The sequence below is a fragment of the Rhinichthys klamathensis genome, unplaced genomic scaffold (genome assembly GCF_029890125.1).
Source record: "Rhinichthys klamathensis goyatoka isolate OS25496 unplaced genomic scaffold, OSU_Roscu_1.1 h1tg000407l_1, whole genome shotgun sequence".
Classification (NCBI taxonomy): Eukaryota; Metazoa; Chordata; class Actinopteri; order Cypriniformes; family Leuciscidae; genus Rhinichthys; species Rhinichthys klamathensis.
Genome location: NW_026606908.1, coordinates 179,338 through 195,525, shown reverse-complemented (window position 1 = coordinate 195,525; position 16,188 = coordinate 179,338). Strand labels below are relative to the sequence as shown.

General features: G+C 37.7%; 1 protein-coding gene across 2 annotated transcripts in view; it reads left to right on the top strand.

Moving 5' to 3' along the window:
- Positions 1 to 15,709, top strand: part of pals2a (protein associated with LIN7 2, MAGUK p55 family member a) — a 30,165-nt gene extending 14,456 nt beyond the window's left edge. For both annotated transcript variants that reach the window (XM_056234899.1, XM_056234898.1), the window contains 11 exons: positions 1,427 to 1,545; positions 2,915 to 3,067; positions 3,266 to 3,415; positions 4,475 to 4,702; positions 7,884 to 8,015; positions 8,130 to 8,226; positions 9,092 to 9,163; positions 10,936 to 11,097; positions 11,200 to 11,402; positions 13,633 to 13,761; positions 15,164 to 15,709. In XM_056234899.1, coding sequence (XP_056090874.1) covers positions 1,429 to 1,545; positions 2,915 to 3,067; positions 3,266 to 3,415; positions 4,475 to 4,702; positions 7,884 to 8,015; positions 8,130 to 8,226; positions 9,092 to 9,163; positions 10,936 to 11,097; positions 11,200 to 11,402; positions 13,633 to 13,761; positions 15,164 to 15,340 — 1,620 coding nt within the window. In that variant the 5' untranslated portion in view covers positions 1,427 to 1,428 and the 3' untranslated portion in view covers positions 15,341 to 15,709. The remainder of the gene's footprint in view (positions 1 to 1,426; positions 1,546 to 2,914; positions 3,068 to 3,265; positions 3,416 to 4,474; positions 4,703 to 7,883; positions 8,016 to 8,129; positions 8,227 to 9,091; positions 9,164 to 10,935; positions 11,098 to 11,199; positions 11,403 to 13,632; positions 13,762 to 15,163) is intronic.
- Positions 15,710 to 16,188: the final 479 nt, after the last annotated feature.

Sequence of the window (16,188 nt, the reverse complement as noted above, 5' to 3'; positions counted from 1 at the left end):
ATGAACCACCCACAAACGCAGTCTCAGCATACAGGGCATGAGAGACAGCGATCGTGGCCATCAGATGAAGTCAGGAAACGGCCGCATCTAGAAACACACGGACGAAAAGACGTCTTGAAAAAGACTCGTCCCGTGCTTGCTCTTTTAGGGAACTGCTCTTTCAGCCGAAATGCCCAGGGATGAATGCTGTGCTCCACTGGAATGCGCCTTCACACTGGCTGAGAGAACCCACGACGAGCTGCAAAGCTTACAATTGCGGTTTTTTGGCGATTTTCTCCTAGTAGCAATGAAAATTGCTTTTTGCTCTTTCCTTTTAAGGAAATTTGCACTCTGCTCTTGAAGGTGAATGAAAACGAGCGATCGCTGTCACAACCGCTCTGCTCCGAAGCAAAATATAAATGAAGTGAGTAATGCAGGTCCTATTTATACACGTATGTCCTGGTAGGTGTGACTCGGCTTGCAAATCTCACTGGCCAATCAATATCCATTGGCTCGTTTTGTTACTACTTGGAGATGATTGGGCTCCCAGGCGAGACCCCATGACGTGAGTCCGACGTAATGTTGAACGTGACTGACTGAATGGGAACCATATTTACTAGGTTAATTTTTCTGAGATGCTAAAGAATGTCAGCTACACCTAGCTTGTTTAACTAGGTTACTTTATTTGTTCAAATGCATTTAATTTTTTGTCTTTTTTGTTTTATGTATTATGTTGACATCATTTAATTATTAAACTCTAGTATTCCATTTGATATATTTTAATACCATGCATGAAATGTATAGAATCTACAGACCGTAAAATGCGTATGAAGTACCATCTACCATGATATGCATACCTGAAGGAAAATGCTTAAAGATTTATTAATATAAGGTAGGGCTGGGAAAAAAATCGATGTGATTTAAAAATCGAGTTGGTAGGTCAAATCGATTCTTATTTTCAAAAAATCGTTTTTTTAGATTTTTTTTTTCTCCCCCTCTTCAGTATAGCATACATACATTTTGCATTCGCCAAATCTTCCTTCAGGGTTTCCGTAGCACGCTCCCTGCGGCTCCCTTACTGTTTATGTTCAATTCAACTAAGAGTTACCTCAGGATTTTTTGTTGTTTTATTAGCTCAATCCAAATACAGGATAAATAATTTGGATGTTTAACAATCTTTGTTGCACACTTCACAGTGACTTTTCGATCGAATCGTAAATCGAGTTTTTAGGGGGAAAAATCGCCCAGCTCTAATGTAAGGGAACCAAAAAAAAAGTGTATCTGCAGTTTGGTGTATAGAATAAACATTCATTATATAGGACACCAGTTAAGTCATATGTCCTTCTGTTGCCAGTGTGCTTTATTCTTATTCTCTTATCTTAATAACCCCAATTACATTATGGGCTGTTTATTTTAATGATGTGTGTAATTTCTGTGTGACCCTCAGCCATGCAGCAGGTGCTGGATAACCTCAAAGAGCTGCCGCCTTCAACGGGAGCCAAAGACATCGACCTCATCTTCCTCCGTGGCATTATGGAGAGTCCCATAGTTCGTTCCCTCGCTAAGGTATAATTCTCCATTTTAACTCTTGTTCTATCTCTCACTTAGCTCTATAGCTATTAGGGGACATCAAGGGTTTAAATTTAACATTTAAAATCAAATAATTAGTCATTTAAATTTAATGTAGTTAATAAGAGATCTTGTATCCGCCACCTAAAATCAACATAAAACCTGTTCATATATCTCTAATCGTGTCCGTGCATTAATTTGCTGGAAGCCAGGAGTTGTTTGCAGTGTCAGAGGTCATAAGAACGTGATGTACAGGGGCTCTCTTCTCATTCTTAATATAGCTGTGTGAAATTGTTCGGATTGTGATATATGGTAGAGCTTCACTTTGTTTGATTAGGAACGAACGCACTAATTGTGAGAAACATGTTGTTTGTGTTAGATACACATACACATACACATACAAAAGATACATATACAATACATGTGACTGACCCTTATGATTTTTCTTAAACACATTTTTCAAATATTTGATGGATTGTATCTTAATTTGTTCACTAACATTGTCTAACAATGTGTATATATTCAAGTAGATCTCTCAATTCTGTCATTCATTTAATTTTGTGAAAGTCGTAAAAATTCCCACCACAGTGTAATTTCCACCATGTCAAAATATGTGTTTTTAATGTATTTTTCATTTTAAATAATACTTTTTTGGCTAAGTTTGAACAACAACAATTTTGTGAACAATACACAAAACATTCAAGAAATATATATTTATTTCTATATTTAATTGCAATATTGACATTTCTAAACAAACTAATTTGGAAAAACAGTGGGGCAAAATTGGTCAGTGTGGTGGAAATGACAACTGTAGCCTTAATTTTTTTTAAAAGTTAATAAATATTGAAGTTTTGTTTATTTCCACGTTGTGTGCTCCGGTTCTGCTCCTTGGTCCTAGCTAGACCTTGGGTTTCCTTCCTAGAATTTTGTTTATTTCCTGTTTGTTTAGATATTATTTTTAGTTAGTTAATTAATTAGTTTTAATTGTTATCATTCATATTTTTATGATGCATTTTAATTAGTTAATTAATTAGTTTTAATTGTTATCATTCATATTTTTATGATGCATTTTAATATTTAAGATTGAAAGTCTGATCTTTAATTATAATTTATTCATAGGTAATTTGAAAAGATTTTTATTTGAATAATTCTGTTTTTAAAAAATAAATAAAAATCAACCCCTGAGACACTTGATTAAATTATTTCTCTTAATGACTTTGTGTACGGTTGTTTAATACTCTCTTCTATCTGAAGTGTACCTGGCAGTGCGTTTGTTAATGCTCTGAGTCCATCTAGACGTAATCCATTAATCTGTTTCTTGGCAAGATACTCAAGCTATTTTGTCTCCACCCACTCTCTCTCTCAGGCACACGAGCGATTGGAGGACGTTAAGCTGGAGGCGGTGCAAAGTAATAACGTGGAGCTAGTGAGCGAGATCCTGTCTGATATGAACAGTCTGATCAGTCGTGATGAAAGTGCAGCAGAACTCAGTAAGATCCTGAAGGAACCGCATTTCCAGGTACCAGACCTGTGTGTGTGTGTGTGTGTCTGACTGCCTATTTTCATAACATTGTTGACTTGTTTATTTACAACTATTTATTCAGCCTGTTGCCTTCTCAGTAGTATAGCAAAATCACCTTTAAGCACTTGAGACCATGAACAAATTGAGTTGCTCATTCACTTTTTTTAAGGAATTTAATTCTCTTGGTAATTTCAGTCCCTGTTAGAAGCTCACGACAAGGTGGCTTCTAAGTCATATGAAGCTCCTCCCACCTGCACCAATTCCACCAGCATGACCAGCTCATCCCTCATGCCTGCTGACACTGTTCGCATGATCAGCATCCAGAAGAAGGCAGGAGAGCCTCTTGTGAGTGACAGACATTCTCCGTTTCCCAGGATTAGATCTGATAGTCAGTCAGATGTTCCTCTCATTCAGAGTTGCTCTACTAACTACTAGCAGCTTGTGTTTCAGGCAGCGTGAAAAGTCATTTTTGGTCAGTCTGCTTTGGAAATTTTGCATTAACGAGAACTAGGCTTAATTGTTAAATTTGACTTTAATATGCAAGGAAGATATAAGGCCAACCAGTCTCTTGAGCTTATCTATAGTGGGCAGTCTTTTAACACCTAGTAATAAGTCATTGTGTCTCTGCCAAGGACAGAAATTCACAAGGGTGTTTGATAAAAAAGACACCAAAATTAATGATCTATCTATAATATATATTATGATATAAATCGATTGATTGATTTTATTATATAAAAATGCACTGAAAATACGCATTTTATTTGTTATTTATTTTAGGGATATTGTATTATCTTATAATGCAATATCCCTAAATAAATAAATGTTATTTTTAGTGGCTTTTAATATAATTTATAATAGGATAATATAATACAATATCCCTAAAATAAATAAATAACAAATAAAATGCATATTTTCAGTGCATTTTTATATAATAATACAATGTCCCTAAAATAAATAAAATAAAATGAATATTTTCAGTGGATTTGTATACAATAACATTTTAAGACAATATCCCTAAATAAATATTATTTTTAGTGGCTTTTAATATATGTTATTGTATAAAAATCCACTGAAAATATTTTATTTTTTATTTAGAGATTTTGTATCATGTTAAAAGACACTGAAAATAACATTTATTTATTTATCGATATTGTATTATAAAGATACACTGAAAATATTTATTTATTTAAGGATATTGTATTATATTATCTTATTATATAATGTTAAAAGCCACTGAAAATAACATTTGTTTATTTTATTGATTTATTATGAGATATATTATTTTATAGGAAAATATGCCCCCTCTGATAACCAGTTCCAGGGTGCAAGTATCATCCCTTAATAAAACGTATGACTGACTCTCTGTGCTGGCATGTCAGAGATTCATGGTGTCATCTCTTTTAGGGTGTAACATTCCGGGTGGAGGAGGGCGACCTTGTCATCGCGCGTGTTATGCACGGCAGCATGATCGACAGGCAGGGGATGCTGCACGCTGGTGATGTCATCCGAGAGGTGAACGGCCGAGAGGTGGGCAAAGACCCCATGGCGTTACAGCACATGCTGAGGGACTGCAATGGAGGCATCACCCTCAAGATCCTACCCAGCTACAGGGACACACCTCCACCCGCACAGGTCAGCACACCGCTGATTCAGTCCAATGAAATTAAATGGTGGCAAAATGTTTTTGAATGTTTTATTTGATACAAGTTGCCTGGTTGAGGCAAAACTCATAATAATAAATGTAAAATGAACCTGAACCCATTTTCTGCAGCAAGATGTGGATTGATGTACAAGATCATTCTCATCTGAGCTGCTAGTATTTTTCCCTAATAATCAAATGCTGAGAGTACAAAGCAGTCTTTTCTCATAGACCTGATTTTAGTGCTGTACAACCTCCTGATGGGATATGGGTTAGTACAGTCCTTGAGAAAGAGGAAGGAGAGACCTGGCCTCTGGGCGACTCAGTTTCAGCATTATGGAGAGTCCCATAGTTCGTTCCCTCGCTAAGGTATAACTCTCCATTTTTAACTCTTGTTCTATCTCTCACTTAGCTCTATAGCTATTAGGGGACATCAATTGTTTAAATTTAACATTACATTTAAAATCAAATAATTAGTCATTTAAATGTAGTTAATAAGAGATCTTGTATCCGCCACCTGAAATCAACATAAAACCCGTTCACATGTCTCTAATCGTGTGCGTGCATTTATGAGCTGGAAGCCAGGGGTTGTTTGCAGTGTCAGAGGTCATAAGGGGCTCAGCACTAAAATCAGTTTCAGCCTGGTGGCATTGTGAGCATGGTTATTCCTATTAATAACACAACCTGCGCTAAGTAGGGCAGATGGGAGGAGTCAAAGCGCGCACACACCCTTACTCAATACTCTAAGGAGATCTGGGCCTGGAAAGAAACAGATCCTGAAAAGAAATCTTGACCTTCAGTTGTTTTAATTTTTTTTTTGGGAGTTGACAACCGAATTTAACTGCAGTCAGTGCGTATGTGGCCTTAGTGGTCTGCTGGCGGGTCTGATGTAGTTTTTAACTGGTCTTTCTTTAACAAGTTGTTTTGCAAAACCTGCATCATGTTAGAATGATTATGTAATATAATTACTCTCTGTGGTCATTAAAAATCCCATGATGTCCTTCGAATAAAGAGTAGGGGTTTAACCCCTTTTGCCCATTAACCTCTATCCAACAAAATGGCCTCCTAATCATCCTCATATACACTGATTGGCTTCATCACTCTGTCTCCTCCATACCTATCAAGTATCCCGTTTTGGCCGGGAAAGTCCCGTATTTTACCCTTCTTTCCCGCCGTCCTCCCGTATTAGGATTTTCCCGTAAATCTCCCGTATTTTAACCTGCGTTATTGAAAAATAATAATACCCCGGGCGGAGTAAAAAAACCAAACATTCCCAATCAATCTGAGCTCTGTCACTATAGCCTTGCGATAACTACAGCTAGGGCCTACTGTAGGTGGCAGTTGTCGCGAGGTTAGTGGTCAGATGATGAGTGACAACGCGGGGAAAACAAAAAACAAACAAAAACAGAGACGGATGATGGACGCTATAGAGCAAGGCACTCCTGTCAAAAAACCAAAACCCTCATGTACTAAATACTGCGATCAATGGGATAGCGAATTTACTTTTCTGAAGAGGAGCAGGGTGGGGGACAGTCACGCGTTTTGTAACTGCGACTTTAGCATCTCACACGGGGAAGGAATGATGTATGTCAGCACGAGAAAGGGTGTTTAGCATGGTACGAAAGATTGTTTCAGAGAATAGGATGACGTTAGACAACAGAACTGTTTGCTCTACTCTCATGTAAAATTAACCACTCTGGCCCAGCCCACAAATACACTCCTTCCAAAACAGTTTGCAACAAAGTCTGCAACAAATTTGTTCAATAACTCACTAAAAGAGTAAAGAAAAGTTATGTGAAATGAAAAGAAAAACTGTAAAAGAAAAGCAATATTAAATGAAAATAATGTGTGGAATGAAAATAAAATGTAAATGTAAAGACAAGCAATGTTAAATGAACAGAAAATATGCAAATACGCCTTTAAATAAATGCTCTTAATATATACCCTATATATACCATACATATATATATATGTATGTGTGTGTGTGTTTTCATTTAGGCTATAACACCTGTCTTAAAATGTAAGGGTTACTGGAGCTTGGTTGGGGTGGTGGGACTGCTCGCGGTGGGCGCCGGAAAATTTCCCTTATTTTCAAATCCAAAACTTGACAGGTATGGTCTCCTCTCCACCAATAAGCTGGTGTGTGGTGGGAGTTCTGGTGCAATATGGCTGCCGTCGCATCATCCAGGTGGATGCTGCACATTGGTGGTGGTTGAGGAGATTCCCCCTTCTATGTAAAAGCACTTTGAGTGCCACTAAAAGTGCTATATAAATGTAACTAATTATTATTATTATTATTATAACAGTCAAGAGCTGATATATGCCATGGAAACGGTTGGAATGTATTGATAAGGAACCTGTTTTTTTTATTTTTAAACGTTTTGCTATTAATGTGATTCTGGATGAGTGATTTTTGCTGGTTCAACTTCTGATTTGAATACATTTAGATCCCCGAACAGTGCTGTTGCTGCACATCAACCACTTCCTGAGTGTATGCGTCTAAACGGGAAGATGTCCTTTACCAACTTTCCTTGAATAATAAGTAATGTTTACAAAGCTTGCTCAAAGAGCAAACACCGGAGGCGAGGGTTTACAGGGTTCCATTGCTTGTGCCAAACGTCCATTTCTGTCTTCTTTCGACCTGAACTTTACTCAGTGGCCTGGTTATGTGCAGGGAACGACCGCTGCATGTTTACTGTTGGGTCCTCATCGCTGATAAAGATCCACCACGATCCATAAATATTTAATGTGAAAACATGCTGTTGTCCTCCATAGAGAAGTCCATTTACAACACACACCAACATGGAAAATAAATGAAGAGTAACAGAAGCAACCCAAGTTATTTTTTGGTTGCAGTATTGTGTAGATGAGCATTGACAATGTGAAAGAGGAATCAGCCCTTAGCATTACTGAAAGCAGATGGTAGTCAATGTAACGTGCAAATGTTTTAGCCAGTCTGAATGGCGAAGGGGTTATTTTATTTAGTTTTATGAAAATGCTTCTCCTTTCCCAACTGTATCAACATCAGCATTATGTCAGAAAGCAACAATGATTATAAAGAAATCCTTTTGCCTAGTGTGAGCTATGACATGAGCTATGAATTGCATTTTTAGGCTATAATTAGCAGCTTAATTTATGTTAATAAGCAGGAGTAACGCATTATTTTCCCTTTAGGTGTATTTGAAGCCACATTTCAACTACAATCCTGACACGGATAACCTGATCCCTTGTAAAGAGGCGGGTTTGGCTTTCTCTAAAGGAGACATTCTGCATATAGTGAACAAGGAGGACCCCAACTGGTGGCAAGTGAGAAGCAAATACACTTTATTTTTTTCCAGATCTTTTTGGTCTGATTTCTTTTAAATGATGAAATATTTGACATATTGAAGCTATGTAGTGTTTTTTTTCTTCTTTTTTTAGGCATGTAACATAAATGGAGGCTGCACTGGCCTGATCCCCAGTCAGTTTCTTGAGGAAAAGAGGAAGGCGTTTGTAAGGAGAGACCTGGATGGATCAGGTACAGTGGATTTTAGGCATTGGGATCCTTTTTGAACTAAAAACGGTATACTTATGCATTTCGGCCATTCATTTACAGGTCAACACTGGTTTTGGGGCCTGAAAAGGCAAACGCAAAGTGCATTGTTTTTTTTTTGTTTGTTTTTACCTATACTTTATTGTGTTTTTCTCACGAACGAGGTTACCAGCATTAGCACTGACAAATCTTCACTTAATTAATTCAGTGTGGAGGACATAACTGATAACAAATACAAAACAGATATACACAAGAGAAACAGATACATAAAGAAGAATAATAGAAAAAAATTATTTAAAAAAATTAGAGCTATATACATAATGTCAGAGATAGATGATTTACAGGTAGAAAGTGTCTACTGAAATAATACAATTAAGGCGTCTATGAAAATAAAAGAAAAACAGATAAAAAAGGGAACAAATTGCAATTAATTGAAAAGTATACTGTTATTGTCTCTGTGTAAACTACATTAATGCGAATTTGTGAAACCAGTGACGTCATGCGTATTATGTGTTCAGTCTATAGGTGCGTACTTTCTTTACAAAGTGACCGCCAACTACTGGCCTTGAATGCATAATACAGCGTTTTGTCGTTTTCTCAGATCCGAGTGAAAGGGGATAAGTTTGACAATGTTGTTGTCTGTACGTGAAACTTTCCAAAAATGCAAAGGAAAGACTTTTATTTCGATTTTTATACATCATTGTTGTTAATGTACCCTTGGAAACTGGATGGTGTAGTTGTGGATTAAATCATACTTTGCTATAATCTTAATTGGAAAATCTAGACAGTTAATTCTAAGGTAAAGTTCTTTCCTATTGCGTATTACAACTGTTTTACAACTTTGTTTTAGGAATTCTCTGCGGGACATTAACTGGAAAAAAGAAGAAAAAGAAAATGATGTACTTAACAGCAAAAAATGCAGGTTAGAATTGCTGGGTCTCTTTGTTATATATGACCATCTGTCTAATATGCTGCTGGTCCTCCACGTGCTGTCAAAACAGCGCCGACCCGCCGAGGCATGGACTCTATAAGACCCTGGAAGTGTCCTGTGGTATGTGGCACCACCACGTTACCAGCAGATCCTTCAAGCCCTGTAGGTTGCGAGGTGAATCCGTCGTGGATTGAATTTGTTGGTCCAGCATATCCCACAGTTGCTCAACTGGATTGAGATCTGGGGAATTTGGAGGCCAGAGGCAGGGTGCATTGTCCTGCTGAAAGAGCCCACTTCTACCTGAGGAGGGACAAACCAAAACCGACGACAAGGTGTTGGGCGCCCAAGGCTTCATCGATGCATGAGGACAATGAAGGCTATCCCGTCTGGTCTGAGCCAACAGAAGGTCTACTGTGGCGCAAGTCACACAATTTTAATGATGGCTTTGGGAGGAACAAAAGCCTAACCCCTACAGACAGTGTGTCACACTCTGCTGCATAGCCTCAGACCAATCAGAGTGCCTATAATGACCCCTGTCCACCGTTGAAAGCATCTTCAATTGAGCAGTGGAGGAAGGTCGCCTGGTCTGATGAGTACCATTTTCTTTTACGTTATGTTGACCGTCATGTACATGTTTGCCATTTACCTGGGGAAGTGATGACACCAAAATATACTGTAGGATGAAGCCGGTGGAGGGAGTTTGATGCTCTGGGCAATGTTCTGCTGAGAAACCCTGGGTCCGCCCATTCATGTGGGCTGAAATTTGGTACATACCACCTGCCTAAACATTGTTGCAGACCAGGTACACCCCTTCATGACAATGATGATCCCTGGTACAAGTGGCTTCATTCAGCAGAATAATGCACCCTGCCACACATTGTTGAGGAATGGTTTGAGGAACAAGATTAAGAGTTCAAGGTGTTGCCCTGGCCTCCAAATTCCCCAATTTCAATCCAGTTGAGCATCTGTGGGATATGCTGGACCAACAAATTCAATCCACTTCACCTCTCAACCTACAGGACTTGAAGGATCTGCTAAAAAGTCTTAGAGCCAGATGCTACAGGAAACCTTCAGGGTCTTATAGAGTCCGTGCCTCGGCGGGTCGGCAGGTGGTCATAATGTTTTGGCTCATCTCTATCTATATCTATATATATATCTATATATATATATATATATATACACACTTCTTTTTTTATACTACTGTTTAAAAGTTTTGGGTCTTTTTTTGAATGAAATTAATACTTCTATTCAAGCAAGGACATCATAAATGTATCAAACTTTACAGTAAACACATTTAAAATGTTGCAAATAAATTCAAATAAATGGTTTTCTTTTGAGCTTTCTGTTTATCAAAAAATCCTACAAAAAATATATTGTGGTTTCCATAAAAATATTAAGCAGCACAACTGTTTTCAACACTGATATTTTTTTCTTAAGCACCAAATCAGCATATTAGAATGATTTCTGAAGAATCATGTCACTGAAGTAATGATGCTGAAAATTCAGCTTTGCCATCTCATGAATAAATTATACTTTACAATATATTAAAACAGTTATTTAAAGTTTTAATATTTCATATTACAGATTTTACTGTAGTTGTGATCAAATAAATGCATCTTTGGTGGATGTAAGAGTCTTATTTAAAAACATTAAGAAACTTACCATTTAAAAAAAAAAACTCACCGACCCTAGACTTTTGAACGGCAGTGTAAGTACTTTTAAAACGTAAAAAATAACTTTCAAAACTCCTCTCTTTCTAATAGAATTTGATCGGCATGAATTACAGATCTATGAGGAGGTAGCAAAGATGCCTCCATTCCAGAGAAAAACTCTTGTGCTGATTGGTGCACAAGGTGTGGGCCGCCGAAGCCTCAAGAACCGTCTGATTGTGGTAAACCCACTGAAATATGGAACTACTGTACCTTGTGAGTCTATAAATATTAATACTATGAACATTAATACTTAGCGGTCATGTTATTTTACCAACAAAAATAAGTCACTCATTGAGAATTTCATCCGTTTCTCAGTCACTTCTCGGCATCCACGTGACGATGAAAAGGATGTCCAGTCGTACTGCTTTGTTTCCAGAGAGGAGATGGATATGGACATCAAGGCTAGTCGATACCTGGAGCACGGAGAGTATGACGGCAATCTGTACGGAACTAAAATCGACTCCATCCATGAAGTCGTGCGCACAGGGCGTACTTGCATACTGGACGTCAACCCACAGGTCAGTGGTTTTGTGAAAATAACAAAGGATAGGAAGGCTAAGTGTTATATGTTCAATGGAAGCTTGTTTCCACCACGGAATTAAAAAAAAGAGGTAATTGTGAGTTTTTTCCTCACAAATGTTTAGGTATACTATCAGAATTGTGAGATACAAACTTGAAATTGCAATGGGAAACAATAATCAGTGGCAGAAACAAGCTTGCATAATATTGTAATCGTCTTTTTCTAGAACATAGTCTTTATATATTAATAGTAGGGGTGTGACGAGATCTCGTGCCACGAGATCTCGCGAGACTAAATATGACGAGATTTCTCGTCGAGTGAAAAAGCTGTCTCGCGATATCCCCATTAATATTCCACCGCTACACTCACATTCGCCTAAACTATCGTTTTGTTGTTTTTATAAAAAAATAAAAACCATTATAAACTAATGCAAAAGTCTGCTCTGCTCATCCAGCACGAGTTGCCGTTGCAATCAGTGCAGCACGAATCACAGTTCACTGATCGCGTGACGATGGCGGAGGATTCGTTGCGCAACAGACTAAACGTCTGGTAAATGTCTTATCATTTAGAATGCGCGCTCAGCACCGCTGCTCCCTATACGCGCGGTCACGAATTTGTAAGTGAAAGTAAAACACAAGCTCCCTGATGTGCATTGCGCACAAATTAGGCTGCATACATAAAATAATCCGTCTCCCAATACCCATCTCTGGACTGTTTATTTGCGGCTCTGGTCTCTGTTGGCACTGCGAATATTGAGAGAGCACTGTAACGTACAAAGGACAAGAGACAAGGGAGGCTCCGTTTCTGAACTTATAATCGGAACGCAAGAACAACTGTAGAGACAAACAGCCTCGTTTCTCTCGGCCTTTTCCGAACTCACCGCATTAACCCTATAACTGCCGGTGCAAAATAAAACCGCAATTTCACAACAATTATAAAGAGTCTGTGTGCTAACTTTGATTATGGTTGCACTCGCACTTATTGTTTGCACTTAATAAGACTAAGAGAAAACAGTTATTTATTTTTGTTATTTATACGGTTTTTATTTCTCTGTTAAATGTGTGTTAAAAGGAGTTCAGTTAGGAGGTCACACACAGCCTCAATCAGAAGTTCTGAAAGCTCTTAAATGTACAGTAAGGTCTGAAGAGACTAATGTGAAATTATACAGGAGAAAAGCCAGTCAATAAAAACCTTTTACAGTGCTTGAATATTGTTTTCTTTCAATGCATTTGATAATTCATACTCATAAAGTAGACCTGAAATGACATGCATTAGAAGATTATTAGTTAAAACATTGAAAAATGCACCTGCATACTATTTTTCCAGCCATGAATTTTGTCATTGAGGATTTCTGAAAAATTGTGCAAAAATCTCGTCTCGTCTCGTTCTCGTGAACCCAATCTCGTGTCTAGTCTCGTCTCGTGAGATAAGCGTCTCGTCACACCCCTAATTAATAGTTGGTGGGGATGTGATGAACTACATATTTTCACATGGATTCATAAACTTTGAATCATTTGACCTAAAATATTTACTTAAAGTACCCTCTGAGATTTTAAAGTAGCAATGACATGGAAGTAGTGACATATCTGTTCTTCTGTAGGCCTTGCGTTTTAGATAAGTGGTGCTTAAAAGTGGATTCATTTAGAGATGCAACTTTTCTGAGTGCTGATGGTCTAATAGCACAGGAAGGTGTCAACTTCCTCTCAGGACACTGAAAACATTACAGATAACAAAATAAAAAAAATAAAAAATCAGGATAAACTGGTCAACCTCACTAATTTACTTTGTAATTACGTAATACTAAAATTATAATGTTGTAAATGTGAAAGTATGTGGGAAGATGATAGTCTTTGTGAATCTGCAGTCATCAGTTCAGTTGATGTATAAATGATGTACAGTGGTGATGATGCAAGTAGTGATGAGCTTGCTTTGTAAAGCTTTAAAACCTTTACAATCTTTCATTTCAAATCAGTGGTTCAGAGCTTTTATTAAACTCACCAAGCCATACAGTTTTTTTGTTGTTGTTTTTGTGAATTTACAATAAAGTTTTGAACTAAATTTATTTCACTTTTATATCATAATTTCTTTGTGAAAAGAGATTTCACACACAAATCCGTGCGGTTAGTGTATAAGACTAAGTTTTAAGTCTCATTTTACAAAGCTTTGCTCGTCTCATCACTAGTAAAATAATTTAAAAAATATATTTATTTAATAAATGTGCTCTACAGGCTCTAAAGGTACTGAAGACATCAGAGTTTATGCCATTTGTGGTTTTCATCGCGGCCCCGGAGCTCGATACACTACGGGCCATGCACAAAGCTGTGGTGGATGCTGGGATCACAACCAAGCTACTGACGGTTAGCCTCACATCTGTCTCAACAGTTCATGCACTCTACAGAGCGCAACAGTCAGTTCTGGAAATAAACTATCAAAATTATTTTCTCTATAGAGATTTTTTTTTTTTTTTTTTTTTTACAATAATGTAGAAATATTACAGAGCTACCTAGATCTCTGAGATTGTTTGATATATGCCTAGGGGTGGGAGAAAAAATCGATCCATCGATGCATCGCGATTCTCTCTCCAACGATTCTGGATCGATTCTGAGAATTCCAGAATCGATTCTGAGCTTAGTTTTTAACCAGATGTGCGATGACGTTGAGTTTGCTTTAGAAACACCCGTATTCTGCTTGCTTCCAATTCCTCACACACATACACCACTCGAACCTTCCGTAAAATAATCTTTCATAAAGTTCGGAAAGGTTGAAGCGAATTACAAGGACATTCACAGGCTTCATTGCACAGGATACGCTGTGAGAGACGCGCGCTTTCTTTGATGTTACACTTGAAGTGTGCTGTCTCGCCCGTCGGTATTTTCCTTACAAATGCTCTACGAAGTCATAATTTATGTGGTTTGGAATGCAGTGGACTTATATATTTAAAATATGAACCTCACTAACAGAAGGCTGCTTTCAAATTAAAATGCTGACGCGCGCTTTGTTTGTGAGACTGCTCGCGCATGCGGCTGTGCGACTCCGTGTAGTGGTTTAATGTACTTGTGCAAAGTTAACGTAAACACAGCCAGTTATGTCTTAAGGGATTAAACGGACAGGACACACCGTATTACTTATTTTATTTCAAAAGAGATGCGTGCGTGAATGCAGCTTAATAGATCTCCCGCAGTCTATGATGTCATAGTAAAAAACTACAGTAAAGATGAAGAAAAATCACTCACAGTTCTTGAATGGAAAACGTTCAGATAATCTATAGGCTACTGAAAGCACTTTTTGTTTGTTGTTTGTTATATTTTTCTATGCTCCTCTTTATTATTTGTTATATTAGTTTAAAATTCTTAACATACAACTGTTTTAATTAAAACAAATTAATTTGTAATTATTTTTTAAAAAGTACTTAATTACTTATATAAACTAATGAATTAATAAGGGGGGGGGAAGGTAGATAAAGAATCGTTCTGGAATCGGATCGTGACTCCCAGAATCGGAATCGGATCGGATCGTGAGGTGACCAAAGATTCCCACCCCTATATATGGCACATGTAAAACTTAGTTTTGATTTGGCAGGTTTGGTTCATGATTTACATTGCTGATTTTATTCAATCGTTAAGAGCCAATGAATGGAGGAAAGTACTTTAGGAAGCAAAGCTGTTGAACTTATTCAATCGTTAAGAGCCAATGAATGGAGGAAAGTACTTTAGGAAGCAAAGCTGTTGAACAGTCAGCTCATCTCTTCCTGTCTCTTAGGAAACGGACCTAAAGAAAACGGTGGACGAAAGCGGCAGGATCAAGCGGGCGTACAATCACTACTTTGATCTGACTATAGTTAATGACAATCTGGACAAGGCCTTTGAGAAACTGCAGGCAGCTGTGGAGCAGCTAACCACACAACCGCAATGGGTCCCTTTGAACTGGGTTTACTGAGACATACAGACCATCATCATCATCATCATCGGCGGCGGCACCACTGATAGGTCAGCGGCACAGAACACAAGTTCACACTGAACGGACCCACCAGTCACTATGCAAATGTACACTAGCTATCCAGTCACAACAGACAGAAGGGAAGTGTACTTATTTATTAACGTTTTTTTATGTTCTACTGACTAAACATATTTTAAAGAATGTTACTTGGAGGGACAGAAACAAATAGGATTGTTTTGGAATGACTTGTCATTGAAATGGTAATTCATTTTTCATTCTAGTATAAGGTGCATTACAGTATTGAAAGCAGGAGGTCTGTTTTCTTGCTGTAATTTTAGTGTTACTAACATTGGTTTACAGTGCAGTATTCATCTCTGAACTATATGACATCACGTTTCAGAAAGATGAAGTCACTACAGTATGTCAAATAATTTGAGCAACTTTATAGTTTACCCAGCTTCTGACTTGGTAAGATCTTTATTAGCGTCATCCTGTTAGCCTTGATTTTATTTTAGTTAAATTCAAGAAACGCTAGGAGTAAGGCAGTTTTAACTTTTATAAATATCATGGGTGCACTTTATTTTACAGTCCAGTTCAACATGTACTTACTATAATTGCTAGGTACTAATCCTGAACCTATCCCTAAAGCGCAAAGTACCTTTCGCTTTGACGCGAAAGCTTGGTGTGTGTCTACAGCCGAATACATCTAGTGCCTGCGCTACTTCTCTTCCGAAGTTATGACCGATTCAAATTCTTTGTACTCTTTAAACTAGAGTAGCATGTATTGTTGCTGCCATCGCCAGTAGTTTGTTATTGTTTCACACTTGCGGTTTTGGCCACTTGAGAGT